Below are 21,811 nucleotides of genomic sequence, written 5' to 3'. Positions count from 1 at the left end.
CAGGTGACTCAGCCCCACTACAGCTCAGATCTGGAACCCTATTACTTCTGGCTTTTCCCAAAACTAAAATCACCTTTGAAAGGGAAGAGATTTCAAACTGTCAGTGAGATTCAGGAAAATACAACAGGGTAGCTGATGGCAATTCCAACAAAGGAATTTGCAGTGTTTTGAACAGTGGAAGAGACGCTGGGGGGACTCTGTGAGGTCCCAAGGTGCCTGCTTTGAGGGGGACTGAGGCATCATTGTGTTATGTACAGTGTTTCTTGTGTCTGGTATCTTCTTCAGTAAATGTCTGGTTTTTGTAGCACATGGCTGAATACTTTCTGGACAGGCCTTGTATTTTTCTGATAGTACAACATGATTAAACTATATGTATTGATGTAGAAAGGTGTCCATGATAAGTGAAAAGGACAGGTTTCAGAATTATATGTGTAATATGATTCCATTTGTGCTTTTGTGTGTAATGCATACACATACTTTATATAAAATGTATCTGCATAAAATTGTCTGGTAGTCTATAGCCCAAACTATTGATACTGCTTATTATTGAGTAATAGTTTGACTAGAGAAGAGACCTTTACTTTCCAAATGTCATTGATTGGATTTTTGAAAGTGAACATATATTAACTCAATAGCTATAAAGCTAATCATTTTAGGAGAAAACATTAATTTTAAATGAGCCATAATACATATAACATCAGTTTTTTAAAATCTTTAATAAAAACTAGCTAAATTTCTTGTACATGCTTTCTTTTAACATTTAAAAAATAATATTGATTAGTGAGTTGTAAAAATAAAATTAATTTCAGAGACTATTTCAGTCTTTTATTCATTCTTTAAACAGTTTTTGCACAACTTTTCCATGCCAGACACTGTTCTGAACACTGAGGGTACAGCAGTCAGCCAATCAGATTTTTAAAAATCCTACCTACTCTGGTGGAGCTTACATTTTAGAATTGTTTATTAAACAATTAAACCTGTTGCTTAGTGGAACTTGTAAAAGTTGTCACTTTTGAAGAACATGCTTTACCTAATTTTACTAATTTTCTTGTCTTACAGTAACAGGACCTCTGTCAGAACTGCAGATTGCTTATGTTAGCAGAGAAACACTACAGGTAAATTCCGTGCTAATTAAAAAGTAACACTCTCTATTAAAGTGAATGTTTAATTATTGTGCACTCCCTATTAATTAAAGTAAGGATTAACTATTCTAGTTTGGTAAACTCTGAAGTGGTAATACATTTTTTAACTTTTTGTGTGATAAACCCAAATTACATCTGCACATAAGTACTTGAAAGCCTCAATGTGATAATATAAACTCCTAAAATTTAAGTACTGTGGATTTCTTATTTTATGTTTTTATATTCCTCTTAATACCAAAGAAATGCTAGAAAACTGATAACTCTTATGGTAATTGAAACTCATTCTGATACTAATTGCACATATACTTTTTAAGTTATTTCAAACTGTTTGCAGAGTTTAGTGAAAATTATCTGTCTTTGGAAAATTAGTGGTTCAAACTGAGCTTTTGCCTTTTTCGTTTTCTTGATTCTTCTGTTTATTAGGATAGATCAGTAAAATAAATTAATGATTACCAGTAGACTTTATGTAAGGAGTAAATAAAAAATAGAGACTACTACTTATACTTAGTTGGTCATTTTAAATACTAGAGTGAGCTCTATAGTAAAATCTTGTTAATTATTCTGGTGTTTTTTGTTTTGTTTGTTTTTTTTGAAACTCCAGGGACTGTATTATCTTCACAGTAAAGGAAAAATGCACAGAGATATAAAGGTACGTGCACATCATACATTTGGTTGCCCTGTGGGCCCTCTCTCTGACAGACCATTGACCATAATTGTACTGAGCGTTCTGTTGGATGAATTTGTTATCTGAAATATGTTACAGTAGTAAAATTGAGTGATACTTTTAACAGTTTTATTACTTTTTTATAGTAACTTTATTGAGATACAATTCATATAACATAAAATTCACCCTGTTGAAGTATACAATTGTGGGTTAATATCCCATTTTAACTTATTTGTAGTTAAAATGCAAATTAGGTTTATAGCTTTCATCAAGTTAGTTTTAAGGAAGATTCATGCTTTGAAAATTATAGTAAACTTTGGCAGTCTCATGGAACCATCATTAATGATGTTTTCAGATGGATAAATTAACCTTTAATAATTTCTGATGGTCTCTCATTTGACTGGCAGAGGCTCACAGGTGCTCTGGACGTGCTGAGGTTAGCACTGGGGTAAACTGGGAGCTATGGCAGGACGCAGAGGTAGTTTCTAAAGATGCCGCTGTCTCCCCAACTCAGATGTTTTTCTCCTTTCACTTACTTTTCTCTTCTTTCTTGTTCATCTTCTCTCCTATTTCTTTTCTTCCTCTTTTGTTTTCTGAAGTTTTCCCTAGCATAAAGGTTCTTAACGTTTTCTGTTTTTTGGTACCCTGCTGTCCTTCACATCTCCGATGAAAGCCATGGACCCGCTTCTCAGAAAATGAATGCCCTTACGCACATGCCTTCAAATTGTGCATGAAATTTCAGTGGACTCTCAGATCATCTGTTGAGATATCCTCTACTTTAAGTAATTTTCATACACCACTAAAGAGACATAAGCAAAGAGCTTTGGCATTCAAAGGGAGAGGAGATCATAAGAATTTGAGTAAATCAAGAAAAGTTCTGTGTCACTGGCACTTAAGTTATCTGGAAGGACTTGCAGATATTTGTCATAATGGAGGTTTGGAATGCTTTTAAGCAGAGGGAACAATGTGAGCAAAGGTACAGATGCCAGATAGAGAAGGGTCATTTTAGAAAGCATAAAAGCAGCACCACATTATTGAGAAGAAGAGACTGTACATGAGAATAATAGCAGATGGGGTTGGCTGGGTGGTTTGGTGCTTCGTTATGCAAGGACTCATGTGCCAGACTTCAGAGTTCGGACCCCTTTGGGTAGTTTCTGACCGTTATCACTACTTCTGCGTTTGTTTGACCACTAGTATATATATCTCACTTGGATTTTGATCATAGCCTTCTAACTAGTCGCTTTGCTCCTGCTTCTGTAGTCACTTCACCTTGCAGACAAAGTGATCTTTTAATATCAGATCTCTTGTCACTTGCCTGCTATAAACCATCCATCATACTCAATATAAAATCCAAGTGGTTTAGTATAGCCTGCAAGGTTATGGGTGATCTGGCCCCTGCTTTCTCTCTGACCTCATCTCACACTCCTCTCCATGTTACTCATTCTGTTCCAGCCATGCCAACTTTCCTGTTCCTGGAATATGTTGAGCTTATTCTGGCTCCAGGGCTTTTTATTCGCTGTTCCCTGTCCCAAGCATGGTCTCTCATATTTTGGTATGGCTCTGCACCCTCACCTTTCCCAGATCTCTGCTCAGATTACACTGCTCTGGAGAAGCCTTGCCTTCTTGCTTTATAATCTTCAGAGTCCTTATCTCTACTTGGCTTGGAAACATTTGTTGGTTTATTCATTTGTCCATTCATTCGTGTGTGTGTGTGTGTGTGTGTGTGTGTGTGAGAGAGAGAGAGAGAGAGAGAGAGAGTTAGTTTTTGGTTTTAGATCTTCTTTCATATTTGGGAGCTGGAATTTATTTATTATTATAACCCCAGAGCTTAAAATAACACCCGGTTGCTACTAGTCTCACAGGGAAAGAGGAATGGATAGATGGGTGGAAGGAAGGATGTATTGAAGGCTATAAGTGCAGGTGATGTGGTATAAACTGTGATTTAGGAAAATTAATGTGGAGCTGAAGAAAGACCAAACTGAAGACTTTGGCATAAGTCTGGATAGCTTGGGTCTAGATCAAGTTAAAATCCCAGCTTTGGTCCCTTCTCTCTATTTTTTCATATTTCTCCCTTTATTTCATAGAGTTACAGTAATATCAGGGATGTAGTCTTGTATTATTTCACCCTCTGTGTGGGGCAGGAAGGGGTTTCTTAGTATTTTCCCCCTAAGATTATAATTACATGATTGATAGCACCCTGGAGTAAAGAGGCTGCTTACCTTTGCGTGCTTATTTAAAAGTTTCAGAAAAGGCAAAAATAAATCAATAAAAAGCCTATAGTACCTTTGAGAGATAGTCTTTCTATCTCCTTCAAAAGCATTGAGCTTATTGGAAATAAAGTAGTTATTACCATTTTTGAACTTGGGTCAAAAAGCAAAAGTAGCCCTGGCTGGTATAGCTCAGTGGATGGATCGCGGGCTGGGAACCAAAGTGTCCCAGGTTCGATTCCCAGCCAGGGTACATGCCTGGGTTGCAGGCCATAACCCCCAGCAACCGCACATTGATGTTTCTCTCTCTCTCTCTCTCTCTCTCTTTCTCTCTCTCTCCCTCTCCCCCTCTCCCTCCCTCCCTTCCCTCTCTAAAAATAAATAAATAAAATCTTTAAAAAAAAAAAAGCAAAAGTACCTAAAATGCTACTAAGTCATTATAATGGACAAAACTCAGGTTTTTTTCTTTCTGTATAGGGAGGTTCTTCCCTACTATGTCTTTCCTGTGAGCCTCCTTTGCTACTCACATAGAACACTTCACTTCGGACACTGCTGGTCACCAAACATGTGGATTTTCCCCACAACAGGCAATTTTCTGTGACACTAACTGGATGTCCTATAATTAACTCAGTTCTGACATATCTGGAGATAACATCAGAACCCACAGATTAAAGGGCTGAGCCCCATAAGACTCCCCCTCTTTTGTGCCACCCTCTCCCTCCCCACACACACGCATACTTTAGGCACCAGTTTCAAGCTCAGGTTATCTGTGCTTCTGACCAACCAGCTCTAGATTGAAGCTTTTAAAGACCCCTTCCTTGGGTTCCATTAATTTGCTAAAGCTCACAGAACTCAGGGGAGGACTTAATGTTTACCAGATTATTAAAGAATATGATAATGGATGCAGATGACATCCACATGGAGGAGAGGCATCAGGCAGGTGTGTGGGAAGAGCCACAGAACATCCATGCCCTCTCCAAGGCACACCGCTCTCCGAGCACCTCCACATGTTCACAACCCCGAAGCTCTCCAAACCCTGTGCTATTGGGATTCTATGGAGGCTTCTTCACCTAGGTGTGATCCATCATTAACTCCATTTTTAGTATCTCTCCCTTCTTTGGGTAATGGGGGTGAGGCTAAAATTTCCGAGCTTCTAATTATGGCTTGGTGTCCTGGTGACCTCATTCCAGGAGCCACCCAGGAGCTCACCTAGAACAGAAAACACTCCTGTCACCCAGGATATTACAAAGATTTCAGGAGTGGTGTGTCAAGATCTAGGGTTAAAGACCTAACAGTAGAACAAAAGATGCTCCTAGAGCTCTAATCACTTAGGAAATTATAAGGGTTTCAGGATCTTTGTGACAGGAACTGGGGGCACAGACCAATATATATTTTCTGATATCTCATAGTCACGTAGACAAGTGACATCTTAATTCTGTGGTCCTGTGGCTAATTGTTTATATCCTGAATGGTCCTGAACAGACATAGTACAGATAGACAGTGTCACATACTGAGCAGCAGGGTTCAGTTCAGCACACAAGCATTGGTTCAACTGATGAGTTAGAGATTTTTTAAAATTTTTTTAACAGGATATAGCAATCAAGTTTAAAATATAATAGAAGGAGTTGAAAATGTCAGTATAAGGTAACATTTTAGTGTAGTGACAATCTTTGATTAGTAAGAAAATAACATTTAGATGAAAACTAATATAACACTTTCATAGTAACATTTATATTGTGTTAATAGCAGCTTTTGCAAGGCAGAACATTTTATAAGCATAGTCAAATGCTTAAAATTCGAACAGTAATTTTTCTGTGAATATAATGATTTAACATTTTAATTGGGCATACTTTAAATTTTAAGTATTTCCAGGTCTAAGGCTGCCACTTGTGATTATTTTAAATACGTACATTTATTGTGCCTGCTATCTGATAAAATGTTTCCTACCGTAACTAAAATGTTCTCACTTTGTAGGGAGCTAACATTCTATTAACGGATAATGGTCATGTGAAATTGGGTAAGTAAATTAAAGTTGTGTCACTAATGCAAATTTATTTCAAAACTAGCACATTTATATTTTCCTCCGTAGGACTAGGTTTCCCCTCTCCTAGCAGCATCTATATATTTTTAGGTGGAAATCTCATTCTGAGGCATACATAATGTCTCTGTATTGTTTCTTCTTTCTTAAATGGGGATTGAATCTGCGCTTCACGTATGACAGATTTGTTGTAAAGATAAAATGAAATACTAACCTTTGGAAACACCTCTCACCCCAGGAATGTGATTTCTAGTAAGAAATCTGTACAAAATTGCCTCGTAACCAAAAAACAAGGTAAATAAGTTACAAAATCAGTGATGCCCAAAAATCCTACATTCTTTACATTAGCTTTAAAAATAAAATACAGTGTTACTTATATAAGAATGTAATTTAGTCCTGACTGGTGCGGCTCAGTTGGTTCAGCACCGTCCCCCAAAGTGACAGGTTGCTGGTTCAATTCCCAGTGAGAACACATACCTGGGTTGTGGGTTTGGTCCCTGGTCAGGGCATGTATGAGAGGCAGCTGATCAATATTCTCTTTTCACATCAATGTTTCTCTCCCTCTATTCTCTCTCCTTCCCCTCTCTCTAAAAATAAATAAATAAAATCTTTTTTTTTAAGGAATGTAATTTAGATGCTTTAACTTTGTATTTATTAGGGTGACATTGGTTAATAAATTGTATAGGTTTCAGGGATACAGTTCTATAATACATCATCTATATTTTATTGTGTTCATAGATGCCTTAACTTTTATTTTGTAATTTTTGGTTGTCAAGTTATGATTAAAATAGAATTCAAAACCTTAATAATTTAAAAGTTTAAGACAGAAAACGTATAAAAAGTCATTGTAAACAAAGTCATGTCTGTTAGGTATTAAATAAAGTATTTAATGACAAATATGAAATAGTTATTTTGAACTATATATTACAATAAGAAATAAAAATCCAAAAATATATTTGTCATAAAATGAATAAAACTATATGTTGCAATAGGACTAATTAGATTTAAAAGTGTGTATCTAATTAATATAAGCCATAAAATTTTCCTAAACCACCTCTAAATATGGGAAAGGCAAGTTACCTGTTTACAACTTAGAACACATGTGTTCCTATGAGCAATTTAGTATTTTGTGTTAACATTGTGTGCCTTACTCAAAGACATCCTGTATATAATGTATCTTAGTTGATAAGGATTTGGAAAACATTAAGGATTTAGAAAAACTAGAAAATGTTGGACTTTAACATACCTAAGAAGAGCAACAAATTCCACATAAAAAATTTCCTGAATGATTGGAATTGGTATTAGAATATATTACTAAGGAGAGATTTTTGGGAGTGTTCTGTTTGGATATCTTCTCAAGCTAGCTAGATTTACTAATAGATTTACCAGTTCATTTGATGTCAGTCCTCAGGGGTGTGACAGGAAGTGAATAGGACTTGAGGGACTTGAGGGAGTTTACTACTACTTGAGGTCCCTTCCAGTGATATTCCTTCAATTTTAGGTCCTGGGAATTTGAAATTGTGTTACTAAGTCTGGCAAGTTAGATTCTCTCAGATGCCTCTTTTCTCATCCAAAGGATTTGATCATGACTTTTGTTGTCATTTGACTCATGTGGGGATACATGGGAATCTGTTTGGTTATAATGCTGACTGCTTTGTGATATTTTAACGCTAGTCCGTTAAAGTTAAAATTTTAATGTGATATTTGAGGATATATCTTATCTCTGTAAAATTGGTTTAATGAAAATAATTAAAGCCTCTTCTCATGTTGCCTTAAGTATTACTTTCTCTCAGTTTCCTAAATGTTTCTCTTTTTTTTTTAATAGCTGATTTTGGAGTGTCTGCACAGATAACAGCTACAATTGCCAAGCGGAAGTCTTTCATTGGTACACCATACTGGTAATTGCATTTTAATCGATAATTTAACTTTCTGTATTCTTTTCATTATTGAATACAGCATTACAAAAAAATAGGCTAAATCAAAAACTTGAGCATGAAAACATTAAGAAGGTTATCAGCAGATTAAGTAATTCAGACATGTGTATACTTGTGGCTGGAATACACAGTCAAAAAAATATTCTACCGTGTTAATTTTCATTAAGTAGACTGTGAAGATTAATATGTCTTTAGGGAACCTTTTCCAGCTCTGCTGGAAAAACCCAACCAACCCTTGCCACCACTCATGGCATGGACTTTCACAGATGTTTTAAAATATCTTCATCGCCATTTCTAGCCCATATTTTGGCTAATGTTTCAACATTCCATTATTTACAGTACCCCTTTGCTCAAATCTTTTTGGCATATCTTGCTTGCACACAAGATCAAACATGCATTTCTTGGCATTTGGAATCTTCCACAGTATGACCTGTATCTCCCTCATTAATCTTGAATGCTACTAGTTGCCTCCACAGATCTTTGTAAACTGTATTTGTCCGCTAGGTATTCTTTAACTATTCTATAAAAATTATTCAATAATTTACTCAATAAATGTTTTCAATCACTCACTGTGTGCTAGATGTGCTATTTAGTCATTGTGAATATAGTGGTGGGCAGATATAGAGCTTTTTTTGTGCACACTGTTCATTCCTTCAGCTTAAGCGCCAGCACTCCCCCTGATGTCCTCCTAGTTGGCCTAATCAGCAGTGGGATGGACTAATCTGGGTGACTTGTTTTCATATTTGGGAGATAATAGTGTTTTTTGTATTGATCTTTTTATCAAATGGATGTATATGTTAGAAGTTCAGCAGTGCTAAAGGGCTTACAAACTTATGTAGACCCTGGTCGGGTGGCTTGGTTGGTTGGAGTGTCATCCTGTACACCAAAAGGTTGCAGGTTCTAGGCCTGGTCAGGGCACATATCTGTTGCTGGTTTGATCCTCGTTCGGGGCACATACAGGAGGCCACTGATCAGTGTTTGTCTCTCACACTGATATTTCTCTCTCTCTCTTTCTCTCAAGTCAATAAATATATCTTCAGGTGAGAATTTGAAAAAAAAAATAAAAACTGATCTAGTTGTATCTTCTGACATCTCTAGCATACCTGTTATTGTTTATAGACTGTATCATGATAGGTGAGGATTTTAGTCTCTTCATTCCTCTTCCAGTCTTCTAATCCTTGCATTGTACTTGCTGAGTCAATTGTTCCACTGTTACTACATTTGCCAACTTGAAATATATTTATTTTTAATTTGCTTACTTTTTAATCCCTAGCTAACTTCTATACCTTTTTGTATTTTGCAGTTCTATAACATGCCTGTATACAATTGTCCCCATCATAAAGCCTATCAAGTTATTTTTGTTTGTTTTTTGCTTTTTTTTCCTTACAATAATCCTTTTTGGAGTCGTCTTCCTTCATATTCCAACCTGAATTGTTTATTTTCAAGGTCTTTTTGCATAGCTTCTCCCTGGTAATTTCTTTTTTAAATACTTTATTTGTTTATTTTTAAAGAGAGGGGAAGGGAGGGAGAAAGAGAGGGAGAAAAACATCAGTGTGTGGTCACCTCTCATGTGGCCCCCACTGGGCACCTGGTCCACAACCCAGACATGTGCCCTGACTAGGAATCGAACCGGCATCCCTTTGGTTCGCAGCTCATGCTCAATCTACTGAGCTACACCAGCCAGGGCAACCCCTGGGAATTTTTTGTCTTCAGCTGGGGAATTCATTCATTTCCCAGAATCCAAGTTTTCCTCTTTCATTACCATTTCCCCTCACATGTGTTTTGATAACTTCCCAAGAAATTTGAGTATCATTTTTGACACTCAGCATATCTAGTCTCACATTTGACTCATAATTTGGGTCAATACAGAGTTCTAGATTGCAGTTTTTGAAGTATTAAGAGTCTTCTTTTCTCTGATGCTGATGGAAGTGTGGTCTTTGAATGTAACCCCTGTCCCTTAGAATCATTTCTAGTGGTTTGATGTTCCATGATGATGTACCTCAGAATGTTTTTGGGTTTTTGTTGTTTTTACTTTTATTTGTTGTAATTGGTATTTGTACCTTTCAATTAAGAGATTGATGTCTTTCAGTTCAGGGAAATGTTCTTATATTCTTTGATAATTTCTTTGCAATACTTTATTCTGCTCTCTCTTTCTGGATGTCAATGGTTATACCTTGGGCCACTTGGATTAATCCATTAAGTTTCTTAACTTTTGTACCACTTTTTAAAAATATCTTTTGTTCTGCTTTCTATAAGATTCTCTCAACTTTTTAACCTAATGCTTTGGTGATGGAGGCTTCCCTCAGATGACTCGTAATCTTTATCTTCTGGTTCTCATTAAAGAGCAAGGCACTGAAAACCCATTCCTAGCGCTGTGTGCAGTGGAGGTAGTGTTTAAACCTGGCGTTCACTGAGGACTGAGCAGGTGAAGGAAGAGGAGGGACTCATTGTTCTACACACAGACTTCTCCAGTCCACAGCCCCTGCTTTTCTTTGTTTTGCGTTTTTTTCAGTCTGAAGCCTCTCAGTTTCTCGTGTTCTTTATCCAGTTGGAATGGGGAAGGAGCAGTTCCTGAGTCCTGAGGGACACAGGAGAGTTCTGGAGCACTGTTTTTTATTTAGATGTGACACTTTCTAATACACGTTTTCAGCTCCAACCTCAAGTGTACTTTTATAAGTTTATAACCTAACTTTGTCAGCCTTTCTGGGATTCTTTGGGGTAAGAACCAGCCAGCTGTTTTGTAGCCATCAATAAAGTATTAACTGACATACTCAAATGTTCACTTTTCTTATAATAACTTGTATATTTATAGAGGTACTTGAAGAATAATAAGATTTTAAGACCAAGCATTTGAAAGTTAACATTTTTTTTTGTAACTTTACTGACTGACTTGACTTTTCTGAAATTGTACCAGGAAGACAAATGTACATAAGTAAGGCTACTTATTTAAATCTCTCTTTTGATATTTAAGAGTTGAGATCTTTATCTCAAATTATTTGCAAAATTGTGTTTCAGTATTTGAAAATTTTAATATTTGAAAATTAATATAACTATTCAAATAAAATACAAATTTATACAGGCATAATTAGAATAAGACTATAAGAAAGTTAAAAAGAAAAAATAATTCTGAGTTTGGGCAACTTTTCTATGAATAAATAAATTATTTTTAAAAACCAGACACATTTTTCCTCGTTTTAGTTCAGTTTGTTCACAGCCAGTGGAGGGGACAGGTGAGGGAGTAGAGAGTTTGAGTAAAAAGGAAAAAGGGTTAGACGTGGACTACAGTGTGTTGATTATTGGGGGGAGGCAGGTATACGGGGACTAAATGGTAATGGAAGAAATACAATAAAGATTAAATTCAAAACAGACACTTTTATAATCTCCCCACCATTATAATAAAACTGAAAAAATGCCAATTAAGTTTATGATGAACATGAGTTAAGTACTAAATTAAGATTATTGGTGCCCCAATAAATAGTTTTGGTCAAATGAAAACAGTCAGAGGCCAGATTGTAGTTTATTGATATAAGGAGGTAAAGCTAAAAATTATAGAATACTTATTGCAAGATGTTACTTCTCCAGAATTTTGCTGTGCAGAAGAGAAATTGGAGTATGGACAAATTTGGGATAAGTTCCATAGTGATTATAAATTTTTATAAGCCTTTACAGTATAACAGAGTAATAAGTCACCAGTAGGGGCTTGGGATGGAGGTTCTTATAAAATGATGAGATCCTAGGAGAAATGGGCCTTGTAAGTACTACATACTTATTTTTCAGACACCAAATCCTAAGTAGATTTCAGCTTAGACAGTGATGGTTCCATGTGGCTCTTGTGGAAATGTGAAGGAAGATACAATAAACAGAAGGTTTTCTTTTCTGGAATATTCCCTTCAGGATGGCTCCAGAAGTTGCAGCTGTTGAGAGGAAAGGGGGGTACAATCAGCTCTGTGACCTCTGGGCAGTGGGGATCACCGCCATAGAACTTGCTGAGCTCCAGCCTCCTATGTTTGACTTACACCCAATGAGGTCAGTGTATCCTACTTAAAGAATCCTACTTTTAAATAAGGAAATTTCATGAACAAATGATACGTTTTGTCTTGCTTTACCTTATTTTGGGATAAGAGTAATAGAATTTACATTATATATTAATATGAAGTCTTAAAATGCTGCATAATGATTTGTTGTTGATTTTTTCAGAGCATTATTTCTAATGACGAAAAGCAATTTTCAGCCTCCTAAACTAAAGGATAAAATGAAGTGGTGAGCATCTTTGTGTTATCTACTTTTATAGTTATGAGGGGGAAAATCATTGAAAATGAAAGTTTAATTTTTTAAATTTCTTAGGTCAAATAGTTTTCATCATTTTGTGAAAATGGCACTAACCAAAAATCCAAAAAAAAGACCTACAGCTGAAAAGTTATTGCAGGTATTACTTTTGCCCTGAACTATGTCTTTTTTCAAAAGATAAATTTCACTCAATCAAAGTTCTCATAAGTGTTCTGTGCTTTATTATTTTATCTTTATAGCACCCATTTGTCACACAACCTTTGACACGGTCTTTGGCAATTGAACTCTTGGATAAAGTGAATAATCCTGATCATTCCTCGTACCATGATTTTGATGATGATGATCCTGAGGTAGGAATTATTGTTACTGTATACTTTTATTTTTATTTTATTTTTTATTTATATCTTAGTTACTGTAGGAATTGTTTTATATATATATATATATATATATATATACACACACATCCCAAATTTAGTTTTTTAAAATTTGCAATCTGGTTTCAATAAAGCTGGTTTAAGTAAAAAACTATTGAGAGCCCTGGCCGGTTTGACTGAGTTGGTTGGAGCTTCATCCCATGACTGAAAGATCGTGGGCTCAATACCTGGTCGGGGCACATACCCAGGTTGCAGGTTCGATCCCCAGTCGGGGTGTATACAGGAAGGTGACTGATTGATGTTTCTCTCTCACATCGATGTGTTTTCTCCCCTTCCCTCTCTAAAATCAATGGGAAAAAATGTCCTTAGGTGAGGATAAAAAAAGAACAAACTGTTGAGAGAACAGCCAACTCTGACTTAGTTTCTTTTGAGGGAAGTGATGTGCTAGATTTTTCTTATTGGCTATAGGCATCTATTGTCTAAAAATGGCAAAGGCAGAATCATCTAACCCACTTGTTGAAGTTACTGTAGTTATTTTAAAGTAGTCATTGTAGATGAAGTTGCTAAATAAATCATCCACTGTAAAAGAGATTGCAAATGGTAAGCATATAAACAAGATGTTAGAATATACTTAAAATTTCTATTCTGTTTTCTTCTCAAAAAGAATCCTTTTATAACGTGATGAATTATTAGTGGTTAGTAAGAAGTATAAGATTTTTTTTGTGACTAAAACCCTAATTGTCCACTGTGGAAATATTTAAAAATGAACCAGTATAATCATTGAATGAAATAACTGTAATGCTATGGAAGCATTGATATTATTGGAAGCCTCACTTCTGTTGGCATACTTAACATTCCTAGCTCAGCTAATAATAGTGGCACCAAAGATAAACTCAGTATGTGTCATGGCAGAATTCTGTTATTGAGTCTGTAACTGAAGTGGATAGCCTTAACTTCACTGACTTTGTGGAAGGTACTTAAAAATGGTATAAATTTCATTGATGATGCTGTAAGAATGGTAGCTCTCAGTGGTCAGAAAAGTGGTTGCGGATCGTCTTAAATCAGAGAAAACCTTTCTATCAATTCACTATTGGTCTAGCTTGCTATCTTTATACAGTTGATTAAATAAAGCTATCTGTCCTTTTGTTAAAGGTCTCGAAAGGAGTTTGGAAACATAAAACTTTAAAAATATAACCTCTTATTGACCTTATAATTATACTAGGGAAAAGGTTGGTTTTTGTTTTGCTTGATTTTGTTTTTTTAAAAACTCCAGTTTTATAAACTCTTCTGTAATTCAGTCCTCAGTTTACATGGTAGTGCAGGACTGTAATAGTGACATGTAAGCTGAAACCCTGCAACGCAATCTTAGTAATCAGTGGGGTGGGGCGGGGAGACTGTAATTATTTTGTGACCTTAAAAAAATGTCAAACCATTAAAAATTCTCTTATTGGCAGTTTTAAATGTATAGGGAAGTGGTAAAAATAGTAAAACTCGTATTTATTTAGTACACTGTTTCCTTGTTTAAAAGAACTTTTATAGATAGTTTAACTATCAAGTAGTCTCCTTATTGAGTAGATTGCACACTGCTGGCCTTTTCCATATAACTTTATGACAGAGTGAGTACCTTTTCGGTGCCGTGGTGTCACATTCCTTTCTAAGTTTGGCTGGGCTTCCAACATCTTACCTTTTGCATTTTCAATGAATGAAATACCTCAGTATCCCGGTAACAGGAAGTTTTTTGCTGGTGCCCCGTTTTGTCCCAACTACAGTACTTCCTCATTTGTGTCAGTAAGTTCACCTAAGCTTAGTTTACTCGGTTCCTCTAGCTGTGTGTCTGCAGTGTCTTGAACAGTGACCACATCAGCTCTCTCACTGTCGTCTTTTTTCTTCCTTAACTCCATTTAAGTTTGATTTAAATTTCACTTCTAACACTAACCAGGATTATCACTTTTTACTTCTTTGCATCAGTTTTATCTGCGTTTGCTAATTCCCACACTGAGTTATCAATTTTTGCAAAAATATCACAAGTGTATGTATAATGAGTGGGAGGCAAGGGGCAACACAAGTACACACTCGGCCGTTTGTGTGTGAACTGAGTAGCAGATGCTCAGGGACCACGCAGACAGACTTTGAAAGAAGTGATGTGATTTAATGGAGAGGAGACTTCATCCCCACTCCACTTATACCCCAGAATTCTCAGAAAGTAGCAAAACAGAAAGATTTTTAAAATAAAGGGAAAGAAAATAAAGGGCTGCTGCTACAAGAAAAACATAAAGGGAGAAAATTGTGTTTACTAAGTAAAAGGACCATAAATCATTAACACATTTAGCATTATTTCATTTCATTTAATTTATCTCAGCCTTTTTGAAATAAGAAGTTGAGGCAGATTTTTTTTATTACAGCTTTTCTCCTCTGCAACTGGGAAAGTTAGCTATAGCTTTTTAACAGCTATCAAATTACTGGAATATTGAATTTTGAATATATTTAATTAAGAGAACCTTTATTGAGAACCTGCTATGGATAAAATATATCCCTAATCTTGAGAAGCTCCCAGCTTGAGGACTGAAGAGTTCCAATTTGTGGTTGCCTTTAAAAAAAAATATTGGCAAAGTTGTGCTTCATTCCCACTTTTGCATAAAATGAAGTATTTGTTTCATATTTGAGTAATTTTGTGGAGACCAGACCATGATTTGATTATCTAATGCCACATCATTGATTTTGTTCTTTCCTAGCCTCTTGTTGCCGTGCCACATAGAATTCACTCAACAAGTAGAAACGTGAGAGAAGAAAAAACACGCTCAGAGATAAACTGTAAGTATGTGCTATACACAGTTTATAATTTAACATTAACAAATAAGATTTCTTTTTTTGTTGTTTTGTATAAAAAATATTTATTGAATGCCCGTTACGTCAATATTTACTCTTTGTCACTATTCTAATAAATGAGATGCAGGAGTAACAAAACAGATACAAAAGCCCTCTACTCAACTATATAAATTATTTATAAGGAGTCATAGAAGATAAATGCTACTTACAAAAAATAGAGCAAAATAAAGGATCAGAAATGTTGATTTAGGGATAGAAAGATTCAATTTGAAATAAGTTTATAGAAGAAGACCTCACTAAGAATTTTCCATTTGAGCCAAGACTTAAGGAATGAAAGGGGGGTTGCTATGTGGATGTCTTAAGAAAAAAGAATTTCAGGCAGAGGGAAGAGTCATAGCAAAGTCCCTAAAGGGACATTATGCTTGAAATATTCTAGAAACAATGAAGGAGTTGTGGGGCTGGAGTGGAGGGAGCAAAGGGGGAGAGTGAGAGGAAATAAGGCCAGAGCGGTAGGTGAAGTGGAGGAGTAGTCAGGCAGTGATGTATAGTTAGTATAAGGATTTCAGATTGTTTCTCTGAAAGAAATAGGGGGACATTTGAAAACTTTAAGCTAGGTTTGAGGTAATATGACTCGTGTTTTAAAACAATCCCTCTCCCCATTTTATTGAGAGTACCCTTACATGGGGCAAGGCTGAAAGCAAAGACCTGGTTAGGAGGCCACTGCAATAGTCCTAAGTAGAGAAGATAATGGCGTACACCAGGGTGTTAGAGGTCAAATATGAGTAGTAGGTAAATTCTTGATATATTTTGAAGATACAGTAGCCAAGAAGATTTTTTGAAGGATTACCTGTAGGTCTTAAGAGAAAGAAAGGATTCAAGGATAAATATGAATTTTTCTGGCTTGAGCATTTAGATAGTTAGAGGACAAGTAAGATTTTAAGTTGTCATTTTATTATAGCATTTTTGCTTTATTTTCTTCCAAGTAGTTTTTTTTTACCAAACCCTTTTAAAGGTAAAGTTTAATTAAGGCAGTAAGAATTTTACTTTCCTTGTTCCTGAGGAATTTTTTTGGTAGTAGGAGGGGTGTGTATGTTATTATTTGGGAAGAGGAACAAAATCCGTCGAATGGGCAGTAGAGAAGAAATCACAGCAGTGCTTCTTAAACTTATGTGTGCATGTCAGTGCAGTTCCTGATTTCAGTAGATCTGGGGCGGGACCTGAGGGTGTTACTTCCAGCAAGTTCCCAGGGTATGTAGGTGCTGACGGTGCAAGGGCCAGTCTTTGGACATCAAGGAGAGGTAGGGGTCTGCAAACTGGCTGAACATCTGAATTAACCTGAGAACCTTTAAAAATGGATTCTCAAGCCCCACTTTTCCACAGATCCTGATTCAACAGGTCTTGGGTCAACCCGGGATTCTACCTTTTTAAAATAGCTCTCCAAGTAATTCTTACAGATAGCCAAATTATGGACTCCGCAGAACAGACCATTCATTCACATGAGATCCAGTACCGTCAACCTATTAATGATAAACTTCCAACAGGAATCTTTGGAATAATAGCACCTTAACTTTTTTCTTCTTGTAAGCATTAATTCCCTATGACTTAAAATGCTAATTAGTGTAATCAGGCTTATAATAACACTTCTCTGTGAGCTGAAGATTCAACCTTGGGGACCTGAAATTCAGAATGACCTTAGGGAAATTAGGTAATGTGGTAACTTAAGACACCTGTTAAAGAAAATGTTCCCGAGTTCTGGCCAAGATGCAGGTGTAGGTAGAAATACTTTGCTTCCTTGCACAACCAAAAGAAAGATAACAACCAATTTAAAAACAATGAACAACCAGAAGAGCCAGAAAATCAAATTGCATGAAACTCCAACAACTAAGGAGTTAAAGAAACATTCATCTATACCACTGGAAGGGGTGGAGACCAGCAATGCACAAGAGGTGGGGCTGGCTGAACGGGAAACTAAAGACACAAAACCTCTAGCTGTAAATCACTGTGGGGATTGCAACAGCTGAAGAAACTCCCAGTCTCGCAGGAGAGTTCCTTGGAAATTTGGGCTACAGCAGAGCGAGCCAGTGGCATTGTTCCCTCTCGGGCCCCTCCCCCACATACTACACCACAACACAGCAAAGAGGGTTGTCCCGCTCTGGCAGATACCTAAGGCTCTGCCCTCTTAAATCTAACAAGTGCTCAAAAACAAAGAAATATGGCCCAAATGAAAGAACAGATCAAAACTCCAAAAATAGAACTAAGAGATGAAGAGATAGCCAACCTGCCTGATGCAGAGTTCAAAACACTGGTGATCAGGGTGCTCACAGAATTGATTAAGCTCAGTCACAAAATGAAGGAAGAAATGAAGGCTACACAAAGTGAGGTAAAGCAAAATACACAGGGAGCTAACAGTAAAGGGAAGGAAACCAGGGCTCAAGTCAACAGTTTGGAGCAGAAAGAAGAAATAAACATTCAACCACAATGAAGAAACAAGAAGTCAAAAAAATGAGAGGCTTAGGAACATATGGGACAACTTTAAATGTTCCAGCACCTGAATCTTAGGGGTGCCAGAAGAAGAAAAGGAAGAGCAAGAAATCGAAAACTTATTTGAACAGATAATGAAGAAAAACTCAATCTGGCAAAGGAAAAAGACTTCCAGGAAGCCCAGAAAGTCCCAAAGAAATTGGACCCAAGGAGGAGTACACCAAGGCACATCATTATTAAGTTACCTAAGATTAAAGAAAAAGAGAGAATCTTAAAAGCAACAAGAGGAAAGGAGACAGTTACCTATGAAGGAGTACCCGTAAGACTATCAGCTGATTTCTCAAAAGAAATCTTACAGGCAAGAAGGGGCTGGAAAGAAGTATTTGAAGTCATGAAAGGCAAGGACTTACATCCAAGATTACTCTATTCAGCAAAGCTATCATTTAGATAGGAAAGGCTGATAAAGTCCTTCCCAGAAAAGGTCAAGTTAAGGAAGTTCATCATTACCAAGCCCTTAACTATACAAAATGTTAAAGGGACTTACCTAAGAAGAAGATCAAAAATATGAACAGTAAAATGACAACAAACTCATAACTATCAGCGACTGAACCCAAAAAAGAAAAACAAAAACTAAGCAAACAACTAGAACAGGAACAGAATCAGAGAAATGGAGATCACACGGAGGATTATCAGTAGGGTGGGGGAGGTACAGGGAATAAGAAGCGTAATTGGTAGGCATAAAATAGACAAGGGGAGGTATAAAATAGGGGAGATTAAGAATAGTATGGGAAACAGGAAAGCCAAACAACTTATATGTACGACCCATAGACATGAACTAAAGAGGGGGAAATACTGGAGGGTAGGGGAGTGCAGGGCAAAATGGGGGATAAAGGGGAGAAAAAAATTGGGACAACTATAATAGCATAATCATTAAAATATGCTTCATAAAAAAGAATACGTTCCCAACTTCCAGTCAAGATGGAGGCATGGGCAACATGCTTTGCTTCCTTGCACAACCATAATGATTACAACTAACCTCAAAACAAAATGCACCCAGAACTGCCAGAAAATCGAGCTGTACCTACATCCAACAATCAAGGATTTAAAGAAGACATAATCATCCAGGAGAGTAGGAGGAGCAGATCTGGGAGCCAGGGCAGAGAGAATACAATGTTCTAATCCCAGCTGATTTAGAATGTTTTATGATTTTATGTGAGATGATGTGTAGAACAGTCAGTAGTGCTGTTGACTTTTTTTACAAGGGCAGGCTTTGGAAAAATAATTTATTTTAATAATGTTTCTCTTGAACGTGTTTCATGTTTATAATTACATGGTGTCTGTCCTTGCAACCAAGGTTTTCTCTTCACTAAACTAAATGCTGTTTAGGTGGCATACATAAAACAACTGACTCATTTGCGGAAAGGTGTTACTTCTTTCCTCTTAGGAGGTCCCCTCTACCTTTAGTTAAGGGTGACAAAGGCTTGCTTCAAGAAGTAATTCTGGGGCTCTTGTCTGCCTTAGTAGAATTAGTTTTGACCCATAATGGCTAATGAAGTCTCAGCAGGTGATAATGAGCTATCTCAAAAATGCTAAAAAGGAGTTTTCATCTGGGTATTAAAAGATAAGTTTATGGTGTGTTGCTTGACATACATTCAAGGAGATGATAGGGGAAACGAGATCAACACCAATATGCAATTACACATAAGCAGGAGTTTTTGACATTATTAAGAGCATCATAAACAGCATTGCAGCCCGAGATGATTGACCAACAATTATTTGAACAATAGTTGGGAGATCCTGTGGTGGAAGCTTGTCATACCTTCAGGGAATTTGAAGAGAACAAAAGAGCGATGCCAGTGTAAGATGTGAAGAATGAATCTCCATAGGGACTTTGCCCCCCCCGCCCCCCCATACAGGCCCCCTTTTCAGGAAGTGCATTCCCCAGAGTATAGGAGTATTGAATATCTGCCACAGTTAGGGTTCTGTCTTTGTTATGGAGGTCATTCTAAGACAACATCTCTGTATCCCTGTAGCCAGTGATCATATAGTCTGTAAGGAAAATAGGCATGTTCATGTTTGATAATAACACAAGGCAGATGGGTGCAGAAACTGTCCTCATGTAACTTTATTAAAGATTTAATTTTGCTTTTTGATGACAAGCGTAGATGAGAGCTGTTCAGTACACCTCTATCGAGGTGATACGTATTATTGTTTATAATACCTTACTAAAAGTTATTTTGTAATCTTTGATGTGTGATTGTGGGGGGGCTCCGCCTGCAGGCCCTCCCCCAACCTCTGGCCACCATGGATGAGAATAAATCTACCAAGGCATGATCTGCTTGGGGAGGAAAGGTGGCCAATCTCTCAAAGGAGAAGGGCCAAGAGCCTTTTCCTCAATGGGCTTTTATTAGGTTCATTTAACACAGGAATATGGGTAAAGCTCATTAATCATTGTCAGGCAGTAAGGATCAAACTCTAGATAACAAAGAACTCTGAGGGCCTATTTTGAGTCAGGGTCAGATAGCTAAAGAGCAATAAAACTTTTGAGGAACAAACTCACTTCTTGCTTGGACCCTTGTTTAATTGAGAGCATTCTAAACAAAGCAGGTTTCACAGGATTTTACATATTTTTTCTTAGGCCTGATTGCCCTAGGGAACCCTCCCTTTCCAGCACAGGGCGGTACCCACCACCAGCATTGTTTCAAGCTTAAGGCATTGTCTCAGGCTTAAGTCAGGCTGAGGTAATAAGGCAGCCAAGAGATTAGGAGACTTCTCGCAGACAGAATGAGGGCTCAGGCTTTGTCAAAGCCGAGGGGCGAGGGTCCATCACCCCCTTTCTCCATAGCCCCCCAAGTCCTTCCCTGAGGCCCTCCACGTGATTGTGCCTGTCTTGGGTCATTCCCCCTTTGGGGAATCTTACCCGTCATTGGCTAACTGAGCATTGACCAATCAAGCATTGGGGGCCTGTTATGGATGAAGAAAAAGGAGCAGAAGTGGAGCCCCTGCCAGGGAGATAAGCCTTGTCTCCTTGGTAGCTTATGGTCCAAAGGTCGCTCACTCAGCCTTAGCCATGGTGGGGTTACAGCTTCTGAAATGAGGCAGGGAAGTTCCCAACGTGTGTGAACAGGTGTAAGGAACCAATTATTGAAGAGCCTGCTTATCTTCAAGGGCCAAAAATTGATACCTAGTCCGTTAACAGCTATAAAGCATACACGTAGTCACACACAAACAGAGATCTTGCAGGGCTGTGTTTCACAACCTTTTTTACTTCTGCCTAATATTACAAAATGTCTTAATCTCATGGTCTCCTTTAATTGGTATTAACATTCACAATTAATCATACATTAAGCTAAAATCAAAACAGTCGTAAAAGTGATGGTATTTTGAAATCTCACTCATTTGCCCACCTGGACTAAGCAGTTTTAGGTAAAGCTCTTACTAGTCGAACTGTAATGTTTTATATTTATATTTATGTCTTTGCTTTTGTCTCATTGTTCTTGAATGTTGTACCCAGGCTATAAAATCAGATAATGATAATGAGATACAGAAATTAAGGTAAAGGTGTAGTGAAACTTCAGTATATTAGAACAGCAAGGAAAAAGATGAATGCATTATTGTTAACTTATGTCTGCTCTAGCTACTTTATACTTTAGTTACAGTAGTATATTAGTTATTTATTTCTGTAGAGCAAATTATCCTAAACTTTAGCAGCTTAAAACACTAAACATTTATTATTTTACTCATTCTGAGGGTCAGGAATCCAGGACAACTTAACCAGTGGTTCTGGCCCAGGGTTTGTCATGAACTTAAAATCAGAATGTCAGCTGGGACCGCAGTCATTTAAAGGCTTCACTAGAC

General features: G+C 37.0%; 1 protein-coding gene across 5 annotated transcripts in view; it reads left to right on the top strand.

The window, feature by feature from the left end:
- Nucleotides 1-21,811, top strand: part of MAP4K3 (mitogen-activated protein kinase kinase kinase kinase 3) — a 126,727-nt gene that overhangs the window by 47,909 nt on the left and 57,007 nt on the right. For all 5 annotated transcript variants that reach the window (XM_028514721.2, XM_036027888.1, XM_036027887.1 and 2 more), the window contains 9 exons: nucleotides 1,060-1,115; nucleotides 1,744-1,791; nucleotides 5,988-6,030; nucleotides 7,877-7,949; nucleotides 11,880-12,011; nucleotides 12,183-12,245; nucleotides 12,330-12,411; nucleotides 12,512-12,622; nucleotides 15,379-15,457. In XM_028514721.2, the coding sequence (XP_028370522.1) occupies nucleotides 1,060-1,115; nucleotides 1,744-1,791; nucleotides 5,988-6,030; nucleotides 7,877-7,949; nucleotides 11,880-12,011; nucleotides 12,183-12,245; nucleotides 12,330-12,411; nucleotides 12,512-12,622; nucleotides 15,379-15,457 (687 nt within the window). The remainder of the gene's footprint in view (nucleotides 1-1,059; nucleotides 1,116-1,743; nucleotides 1,792-5,987; nucleotides 6,031-7,876; nucleotides 7,950-11,879; nucleotides 12,012-12,182; nucleotides 12,246-12,329; nucleotides 12,412-12,511; nucleotides 12,623-15,378; nucleotides 15,458-21,811) is intronic.

This window comes from Phyllostomus discolor, chromosome 6 (assembly GCF_004126475.2).
Source record: "Phyllostomus discolor isolate MPI-MPIP mPhyDis1 chromosome 6, mPhyDis1.pri.v3, whole genome shotgun sequence".
NCBI classification, from domain to species: Eukaryota; Metazoa; Chordata; class Mammalia; order Chiroptera; family Phyllostomidae; genus Phyllostomus; species Phyllostomus discolor.
Note: the sequence above shows the minus strand (reverse complement) of the source record. Positions and strands in the feature narration are given on the sequence as shown.